The sequence below is a fragment of the Pagrus major genome, chromosome 22 (assembly GCF_040436345.1).
Source record: "Pagrus major chromosome 22, Pma_NU_1.0".
NCBI lineage: Eukaryota > Metazoa > Chordata > Actinopteri > Spariformes > Sparidae > Pagrus > Pagrus major.
The window spans coordinates 25,976,715-25,987,632 of record NC_133236.1 but is presented as its reverse complement, the minus strand read 5'-3'; the positions used below and the strand labels follow the sequence as shown (position 1 = coordinate 25,987,632).

General features: G+C 41.7%; 1 protein-coding gene across 1 annotated transcript; it reads right to left on the bottom strand.

Annotated features, from left to right (window-relative positions):
* Positions 1–311: 311 nt before the first annotated feature.
* Positions 312–10,223, bottom strand: fermt1 (FERM domain containing kindlin 1). Its single transcript, XM_073493002.1, has 16 exons — positions 10,159–10,223; positions 8,356–8,510; positions 7,495–7,592; positions 6,621–6,756; positions 6,328–6,462; positions 4,652–4,835; positions 4,463–4,565; positions 4,241–4,348; positions 2,682–2,813; positions 2,460–2,509; positions 1,923–2,047; positions 1,713–1,819; positions 1,380–1,604; positions 1,143–1,267; positions 887–1,028; positions 312–788 (listed from the first exon to the last, which is right to left on the bottom strand). The coding sequence occupies exons 2-16, from the start codon at positions 8,504–8,506 to the stop codon at positions 615–617; spliced, it is 1,995 nt and encodes a 664-aa protein (XP_073349103.1). The 5' UTR covers positions 8,507–8,510; positions 10,159–10,223; the 3' UTR covers positions 312–614.
* Positions 10,224–10,918: the final 695 nt, after the last annotated feature.

The window sequence follows — 10,918 nt, the reverse complement described above, 5'->3', positions numbered from 1 at the left end:
GATGAAGTCCTTCATGAATCCAAGACATGTTCAAAGGTTGCTGTATGTGCGTACCATACAGTATCTGTTACATTACGAAGCATCCCTGCCATTAACATGGACATAAAAAATTCCATGATTTCTGTCATTTGTGAAATTACATTTCATCACCATGAGCAGCAAAACAGATAAATGTAACAGTCAATGAAAACATTCATCTAATAAAAAAAGTGTGAAACAAGCTGTGAAATATAAAAAAAAAAAACTTTATTGATTTTTTACAAACATTTGTTCTGTTGGAAAAATCTTTTCACCTAAAAAAAAAAAGCTTAATTCTTACAAATATGTGCTCATTCCAAGTTTTCAAGAGAAAGGAAAATCTAGACTACATTGACAACATTATTTTCTTAGTGCAGTGTACATTGCTGTAACTGTTCACAGCAGGATATAGATGACAAAAATTATGCTATTGCTGTTGTTTGAGTGAAAAGTAGAAATTTCTCTGACCGTGATACAGCATTACAGTGTTCAGGGTTACCACTGCTACAGTAGGTTCATTCTGTGCTTTCACGCTGTAACATGTATGTAAATAAACAACAGATGTCCTTTTAAGAAGCACAGGCTTATATCTCCGCTCATTCTTGGCCTCCAGTGAGTTTGTGGAACAGGTCTTCGTCTAGCGTCTGGTTCTGGTCTTTGGATCTCGTGGAGAGGAAGATGTAACCTCCGATGAACTCGTGGACCACCTTGCAGTCGCAGCTCAAGCAGCAGAAGGCTATTGACACGTTCTGGTCGAACTCTATGGTCACCTGTAATTGCATAGAAAGGATTCATGTCTCTGAGGTAATGCTGACTGAGGAGACACCTGAAAAATCATCATCAATATGTGGCTCAACCATCACCTCACCTGTCTTATCTCCCAGTTAACATTCCACTGCTTCATGTTGGCAAACCTCCACGTGGTGACGGGCAGGCCGGTCGCTACGTCCAAACGAATCAGACGGTTGTACGAGATCCCCAGAATCTCGTCCTTCTTACCGCCTTTGAATCTGAAACACAAATAAAAGGACAACCTCCAAAATTACACGTTATAAAATATATTTAAACGTTCAAATATATATCACCAGTTGTATGTGTGTCATACCTCATTATTTGCACCGTACCTGACAATAAAGTAGTTCATACCGAACTCTGGAAGCGACTGCCAGGCCTGGATAAAGCGCATCTTGGCCTCCACTAGGGACAGCCGTGCTATGTTCTGATGGGCCTCCAGGATACGTGCTGTTAGCTTGAAACAGTCACCAGAGGCAGATTTAGCAAACATATTTAGTCATAACAGTGACGTGACTCTGATGGATGTTGGCAAAGTCTAGCATACTGCACGTAGCCCTTAAACAGACCTGTTTGGTCTTGTGCTTCTTGGCGTAGCGTGGGGAAACAAAACATTCAGCGTTCATCTCCATGGCGTCGAGGTCAGGAGCTGCCTGACCAGGAGGGGGCGCCAGGCTCTTCATCTGCAGGAAGGACTGGATGCTCTTCACTTCTGACTTGTACGAGCTGTAGGCCATCGTCTTGCCTTTGGAGGCCAGGATGCACGCAGCTTTCCACTTGGCGTATTGTGTCTCCTGCAGCAAAGGACATGACAGGACACAGTTACAGTAACATCCCAACACTTGTACAGGGAATTTAAAAAGAGGCGGGATTGCTGGGGACCAAGACGTGGGCCTTCTTACATTGTCACATCGGATGTACACCTCGTTCATCCCGTCAGCGACAGGTAGCAGGAGCTTGATGCCGAACTTCTTGTCTGTCACGTTGACATCGGGGACTACCTCACAACCTGGAGAGGAAGACACAGTGGTGATTTTAACCAAAGAAGTAGACACAACAGATCTGCCAATGTTATCACAGAATGAATCTAGAAATGCATTTTTGTCACCGACCTCGGAGGTGAAACTGCTCTATGGGTTCTCCGTTGGACGTCTCCTTGTTCTTGTAGTAGGAGATTGTGGTGTCCTTGAAAACAAACCAGTACTCTTTGTACGGCCGCAGTGTTAGTCTCTTCGGCCTGATTAGAGATTAAAAAAAGAGAAAACCATGTCATTGTTTTTTGCCTGAAATGCAGTTCATGACCTTATCTGAATAAAATACATTTTTCAAAAATAGCACAGGCTACTTATTGAATGTTTTTTCCTGTAATCAATTTTCAGATGACCTATAGGCCATTATACGTCTAAAAGTAACATGAATACACATAAAAAATCTGTATAGAGAACATATTTCGCTTGTCCCATAAATCACCTTCGAGGCTGCTACAAAATTGTCTTGCAAGCCACTAAATTAGGCTGATTTAAGGACACTAAACAGGCGAACGATTAAAGGTGTAAACATCAATTTCAGAGACAAATATTTGAGATTTTACTCCAGTTATTAGTGATCCTCATGTGATGACAATACAGGGTGAATAAAGTTGGGTTTACCTAAACAGACGGAGGGAATCTGCCAGCTCTGGAATGTCTGTAATGTCTTCCTGGGGGCGGGACAAACAACTGTCAATTATCCAGTGTCTTCTCCTGACATCACCATGTTAAGACATGCAATCATCGGAGGCCCACCTTAAAAAACAGGTGTTCTACTGTAACAGACCCGAAAACCCTTCAAATTACGGTTAACATCCACTCCAGTCCAAAAAATATGTTTACCAGAATTCTGTCCGTGAGTCCGCCTTCAAGTGTCACCTCCAAGTTGGACAGGGCGGCCTCTACTTCATCTATTTCGGGCTCGTTGGAGCGGTCCAGTGGTTCATTCGACACAGTCAGTTTACAAATGTGATACTGGGGGAGGGGTGGGAAAGGAAGCTATTAGTAATTAAAACATCAACGTGACTTTCATTATCGCGATGGTTAAATAGCTAGTTTCGCAAGCAACAAGCACGAGTCATTATGAAGTTCTCCGACATGACTTAAGAGGTTATGCAAGGCTGGCGTGAGTCAGAGGGAGGTTTGAGCACAGCCATGTGTGCCAGCCAATGTGTAGGTGAGCACAACACTGATCTGAATCACTGTCCCAACAGTTGCAAAATACAACTGCTGAGCGGATCAGACTGAAATTCAGACACAGAGAATGTCACAGCTGAAACTTTCCCACAGATATCAGGGTAATCATTCGTTCCTTAGAGCAAATCTGTCTGCTAAGGAGCTTTACTTCCTACCATACTGATTTTCCTGCTACTCAGTCTCTCTTCCTATTCCTATCTTTCTCTGTCCGTCCCTACGAGCCTCCCCTTCCAGTTTCCCCATGTCCTGACACGTCCTCGCATTGGATTAAGCCACCAAACCCCCCTCTCCCGAATGGATAATATTCTCGGCTCCACAAGACACACATAAACTGTACTTAAAACTAATTTTGGCCACATTAAACAGCCCCTTGGAGAACTGTGGTTGACGGTTGCTAGCCATTTTAAATCTTGATAATATACAATGAGTGCCATGAGTTAGTTTAGTTAAAAAATGCTTGCAAGTGCTAAAAATATAGCTTTTGGCTCAATATCTAACAGCTTTGAATGATGGAGTTTTATTATGCTGAGGATGCTGCTGTTAGCACTTGTCCAGAGATTACCAGTTACATTCATAATGGACTTTTGTAAAGTTATGATTAGGTGATACGGTGGCTTAGAGGTAAGCAGGAAAGTCTCACAGGGTTTTGAAATACCCCGCCTCCTTGGACAGGCTGACTGAGCTGATAAGAGGATATTTTAAAGACAGTTTTATTCATAGTATTTGTTCTGCAGTGCTGGAAGAAATGTACACGATGAAAATGCTTCTCTAAAAGTAAAAGTCCTGCGTTCAAAACCTTACTAAGATGTTTTTCTGATTAATATTTACGATGCATTAATGTTGCATTTTACTGCTGTAGATGTTGTATGGTTGAGTTCATTTAACTTCTTTATACTGGTGGGTAGTTTAATCTGTTTGTAGTGGAGCTGTAATGGTAGGACCACTTCCTGTATCTCTAGTCAATGCATTTTTCAGCTAAGCCGTGGGGTTTTAAATAGTTTATTTCAACTGAAAAAGATGAAATGATAATAATTTGCCAGACTGCCTCCGTTTACATGACTTAAAACCTAGCAATCGAGCTTCTTACCCTGAGCGTGATGTCAGAGGAAAATGGCCGCCGTATGAATATGGTCTATAGAGCCTTGTGAGTGCCTTTCTAGATCTAGAATAATGTGTCTGCTTAGCTGTGATGGCGCGTCGTTCACCTGTAACGAAGCAAACATCAGCATCTCCTCCTCAGTGCAGTCTATCTCCTCCAGCAGGATGGACCAGCGCGCTTGTTCATACAGTTGGGTTATTCTGACAGCGTCGTACTGAAACACAGATACAGAGGCACACTCGTATTTAATTCAAACCAAAGTCTGCCCTTTATGTTATTTCAGGGCGCTACAGGAAAAAAAGATACCTCACTTTTTTGGGTCTCTTACTTTAGGATTGAGGTCAAAGAAGACATTGTACTTGTAGCGCAGCAGTAGCTTGTCTTCATGCTGGATGTTCTGCTCCATGAGAGAACGAGACGAGTCCAACCACCTGTCAATCATAGCAACAACCGATCAGATGAGCTGTGGGTGGAAATATCGTCCAAATTATTAGGGTCTACATTTTTTTTTATCTACCCTGAATTGTTGATTGCTTTGTCAGTTAGTGAGAGCGGCTGGTACATCTTGGCTAACTCAGCAGGCGGCAGGTTTGGCAGGCATTCGGCTAGGGGGTTTTCTCCGAACCAAAGGCTCGTGGCGGACACCGGCATCCCGTTCTCTGGGTCATAGGTGGCCGTCATGGTCTTGCTGTACATTGGGCCTTGTGTGAGGAGAAAGGAAGATAAATTATTAAAATCAGATTTGTCAAAAAGGTAGTGTAGGAGGTGTGAGAGTAAAACAAAAAGAATAAAACCAAAAGAACATTTTCAAAGAAGAATCAACAGAGGAATTAAAAAGTTTGACAGGCTCATAAAAACAAAATAGCACATGGTGAAACTCAAAAGGTAATAACTGGGACGACATTAAAGGCAGAGATAAAAGGTCTTAAATTAGAGTGATTTTTAGGTTGATGTGGGATCCGAACTGGGTACTCGGTGTCAGAGCGAGAGAGTGAGTGTGAGGGAAACCTTGAAGAACACGGCAGCATACTGAACAATTCTTTCAGATCTCACTGATGAAAACTGTGGCCTGTCAGATCTCAGCAGCACTCCAATTAAATACGTCTCATTTCTTCTCCTCCTCATGCAGAGGTAACTCATGGAAATGACAAAGAAATCCCATCTAGGCTTGGACAATAATCTGAATTTATCGAATTTTTATACATTTTCTACCTGCCTAGATGAGAAAAGTCCAACCAACCCAATCAGCCCATAGCCCAAGTGCAGAAAACCAGAATCCTTAATTGGCCATAGTGTAATAGCTTAGAACAAACAACATGAGGAAGAAAATGTAAGTAACTGATGTATTAAAAACATGGCATTAATACATTTATCATTACAGTTATTATAATTTACATCATACTGACCCTGTTCACACTTTAAAATACGTATTGGGTAACTGGATCACAAGCGGAGAGTATAAACGACCACATGGTGATACAAAGCCACTGAATGAGGCTGATTTAAGGACACTACACTACTCCTTCACTAAAACCACTGCTAGGTTACACATTGCAAATAGTCGCTAATTAAATGTATAAAAATAAAATACAAAATACTGAGAAAATGTGTTTAATTAAAAGACAAGTAATAAATAGTTTATACATTTAAAAATAAATTCTATACAAACTAATATCTTTACATTTTAGCCATTTTGTAGCCTCGGTGTTGGTTGGATTTTGTTGGGCCAGTTGTTTCGTGTTATTTAGTTTATCATTCGAATAACTTGATGTCTACTTTATCTGTTCTTTTAACTCCTAATGTAGGATGCCACAAACAAAAACAAAAAGTCATGCATCAAATATCGTTCATAAAAGTAAATCAAATTCTATCTATCAAATAAATTAAATATATACTTTAATCCGTCAAATTAAACTAACTATGAATAAAATTGGACTTTTAACTGCGATTAGACGTCTTACCTTGCAATACCTCTTAGCAAGCACTCCAAACACAAAGCATCAATATTGCACCCAACAAATGTTATTATGGAGGCAGAAATTACAGCACAGCCAAGACGTGATTAATAACACTTCTTTTCATTATGTGACTGTTGGCCTCAATCTTCTGAGAGACGCCGCAGACTGCTTTCAAAACAAAATTAGGTGCTTCTGTGCTGTGAAATTTGATTTTAGCTCGATTGTTTCACCGTACCTGTGCCTCCTGGTCCCCCGCTAAGTAAATCGATGTCCCAGATGTCTTCTTGTGCTGAGTTCTTGTTCCTCTTCTTCTTCTTGGAGGGATCGTCCGGAGGCTTCAGCAGGGACAGTTCCTCTGATCTTCTGATGTCTGATGGAGTTAGCAGGAGACGGTGTGAGGGATCAGGAACAATATGGAAGGAAGGTTCGTTTGAAAGATCAAACGAGGATGTGTCCGTTTAAGACGCACTAAATCAGAACAAAAGCAGGAAGGACAAAAAGGAACACCGCAATCAGAAAAGGACTCACTGAGCACTCGACAGATCTCCGACACCGTCTTGAAGACCACGCTGGAGAAGCTGACGGTCATTTTGACGGTTTTCATATTGGGGAGCTGCAGCAGCAGGGGTTTGTGCTGGGGTGTGTAGCGCAGGTCAGCATCAGCCTGCGTGAGACATTAAGAGATAAGTTCACCCAAAGATGAAAAGTCTGTCATTGTCTACACACTCTACACACACTACACACAGCTTAAAAAAGGGTGTAAATAACGTCTTTTTAAATCAATTTGTTTATTTGTGAGTTTTTATTTATGCTATAAAACTCCAACTTCTGAAATTGCCGCAGTGCTCTGATTTAATCATATGAACCATACCTCTGTTCCTTTCTTAGGTTATTATGTTGATGTGGGTTATGACTTTTGTAATCTTAGCCAGGCGAGGAGGACTTCTCTGTCCCTTTATGTCAGCTTTATGCACATTTAGTACCACATGATAAATGTAAAAGTGACACATACAACGTAGGTGATGGATACAAAAATAGACAATAAGCCTATTGTTGGAGGGGAGTCTGCCACATAACATCCCACGGCTTTCGTACCCGTTTGTCCTGATCTTTTCCAACATGAATTTGGTCGTTATTGCTCTGTTAGCTGTAGAATATTCTTTGCACTTCTATATCTTTGGGCTTGAATTATAGACCCAAACAAAATAAATCAAATGATGGCTCTACCTCTCTTAAGGAGCTGCACACACACACACACAGAATTGAACTGCATTCAAATAGTTTTCGCCTTTGTTCCAATACTCTTCTTGGGACATTTTTAATTGTTTTATAATTATAACCTCTGACAGATGAGCATAATTTTACAAAATTGGATTAAATCACTTTGGCTGCTACATTTTACCTGAATTCCATACTTGTCCAACGTCCAATGGGTCTTGAGCAGCCAGCATTTCCTCTGTTCCCACCACAGGGCATGGTCTGACCAGTCCTGAGGAGCCTCTGCAGACACACAGATCAAGTAAATCATACTACAGCCACTATTACTGCCATGTTACTGTCCTATCTCAAGTTTAAAGGGTAGCTCTCACTCAAAGTTATGCACACAAACACTTCCTGTACCCACTGTCGTGTGGGCGGCTGAGCGTGATTAAAGTGGGGTTTTTATGAGTCTACCTGACATCATGTTTTGGTGCTGGGCTGGAATCCGTCTGTCGATGACAAGCGACTTAGTCATCTCACATGTCTCGCACTCTTTGAACCACCTTGCTAAAGTCGCCTTCGCATTATATTAGCTCTTCTGTTTTTATGGGCATCAGTAAAGAGATATCAGATGAGATCCCGGCTGAACTTTGGCCCCTCGGGCTACGCGAGCTGATGCATTGTGACGAAACAATGGCACCGCAGAGTAGAAAAATGCAGGGCAAACAAGGGTGTGGCTTGACTAAAAGACCTGTTGTGACGGCAGGGGGAGGTTGAGGCCCCGTAGTTAAAACAAAATGGAACGGATGTGCGCTTTCAACCAGGTAAACAAGCCACAAAGGAGTATTTAATTGGTAGAGGAAGAGAAAAGTAGCTGCAATGTGCAGAGGCAACTGAAATCTGTATTTTCTCATGGTTCCCTGTAGTTATAAACTCCTTCAAAGGGGTCACTACACGGGGTCAGCCCCCCTGAGACATTCTGAGGTTTAGTGCCTTGCCCAAGGGTACCGAAATGAGATGCTACACGCTGTTAATGCGATTCAGACAGTTCTGAGAAACTTACTGATCTTCTCCACCATCTTAAGCATGAGGCCTCCGATGTGCAAGTCCCCCTTCACCCTCAGCTTGAATTTCATGGACTCATCTAAATGTTTTTGGTCCACATGCACCGATAGCTCCCACGACGTTTCTCCATACTCTGCGGCTGTGATCATGGCCCTGTAAGAAAGAGACAAGAGGGGGAGACGGTGCACAGATTACGGACAGGATGCTCCAAAAATCGGCCATCGCAGAGGCAGAGACCTACTGCTATCTCTAATAAATGACATGGCAGGGGGGAATTTCACTAAAATATATTGTTGCTCTCTTTTGTTTGGAAGATTAGGAAACATCTGGGATGATAAGATGAGTCAGGGCGGATTAAGTGTTTCTCAACATCCTGTGGGAACATCCAAATTATCTCGGCTGGTAGTTAACAAACAAGGATCTCTCAGTGTTTATGTTCTGAGTGGCTCCAATGAGAGAGAAGGTTTTCACACCGCGTCTTTTCTGCAGCAACTCTGCAACGATACTGCAGCCCCTGAAGTATTCCTCTCAGCCTATACATTTTTAAACAAGATACCAGCGAACACACAGACTGGCAGATGCACTGGCTGGTAAAAAGAGACGCGACTGCAGTCGTAACGCAGCTTTATGGAAAGGCACAGATATGGTGGAGGGTTGCTGGGATTTTAATTATGAAAAAAGAGGGAATGGATGAAAGACAGGTAAGAAGAGCGGAGGAGGAGCAGGGAGGGGTACAGCTGAGGAATGTGTGACGAGCAGGGACACGACTCCGCTGCAGGAGAGACCGTGCAAAACAACAATCTCCACACACACTGCACCAGGCTTCCTTCACTCGCATCCCACCTCTGAAGTTGTGCTGCAAACAAAGAGACGCAAACATACACAAGCAACACATTGTCTAGACCGGGGCGATCAATAGAGATGTTTCATTTGTCCTGTGGCAGCCCAGTGGAAGTGTACACTGTGCGAAACTGTGTTGCCGCAAGGCTCGGTTTAATGAACACACTCTGCTTTCATTGTGCTGCTCCCCTCCCTGAGCAGCTGTAGGGTACGGTTAAAAAGTTTGAGCTTGCATATCTGCTGGCTTGTTGAGATGTGTTTTTTTAAGAGAGAGATATGAATTCACTCCGACAATGTTGCACAAAAACGTGATGGAAGGAGTGACGATGTGATTTGGGGTGGATTACAATATTTTCATACAGAATATGCAATATTTTAAAGATCTGTCATGTTTAAGCTCCTTAAAAAGTGGACGATGTGAATTGTATTTGGGGATTTTCATTCTTAACGTACAGATAAGCGTTCTGATTTTTTAAATTTCCAACCATAACTGCATGGAAAGAGTGTATTTATCCCTGGAGCAACTAGCAACTTAATGAAAAACACACCTACACACATAAGAGACAATGTCTAATAGCACTATTCATCTGTTCTTATTCATAGAGTCATTCTGATGAACAAAAAAAGAGACATAATGACAGTGATCCCTGTGACAAGACTACAGTATCAGGCCTTTGGTTGGAGCCATTAACACCACTGTAAAGCTGTATTATTAAGAGAAAACAGTACAGTGTCAGGCCCAGCTTTGGAGAACAGTAACAGCACAATAAAGCTCAAACAAATCAAACATTAACAGAGTTGCTGGGCCTACACTGTGCACAGTACAGCCACACAACAAGTCCCAACTGGACTCTCCTCATGATGTAAGCACAGAAGTCTGATTTACTCAAACCCATCTGCTGCTAATGACCCGTGAAACCCACAGTAACGTCAAAGTAAAGATATCTGAAGACAGCCTTACCTTCGTTCAACGTTGTCCGCAGGTGAGCTATATTCCTAGAAAATTTCTCGTGGAGAGGAATGAACCCGGAATGAGACTCCTGCGGGAATAAAACACGCCCAGTCACTTCAGACAGGTGTGGAGGAGGAGGTGGAGCAGCTCACACGACCCTCACCTGCGATGCTACCAGGCTAATGTGAGTTTGTGTTTGTGTGTCTTAATTGATCAAATGTCACAGAGCTGGTAAGTTGTAGTGAAATGTATTCAAATGACGACATTACAGCTGTCAGAGAAAACCTATAGTGGCCTCATGAGTACCCCAAAATTAAGCTAAGATAGCATAAGATAATGTTTATGCTATCTTAATGTAACATAGCAACTAGCTAATGTAACTTGGGAGGCATTAATTACTATTTTATATATGTATATATTTATGTATATAACTAAATACTATATATTTAGTTATATGTAACTAAATAGTAGTAAGCTAGCTGCTATGTTACATTAAGTTATCATAATGTTACAACACTTCAGGAGTGTTAGCATAAGCTAATGTTTATTGAAGGATCCAGAGTTTTTGTTTTTTTATTGACCCATACTGAGAATGAAGTGCCTTCCTAGATTGCTTGAATTTTCCTTAAAGAAAGTAACGAACAATACCTAATTAAACTAGCAGAAATAAACACAAGATGGCTCTGTATGTCAAAACACACAGTTACAATCTTTCAGATTAACTTCAGATACTTTCAAAGGCATATCAGGGTTGTTACTCCATTTTAAG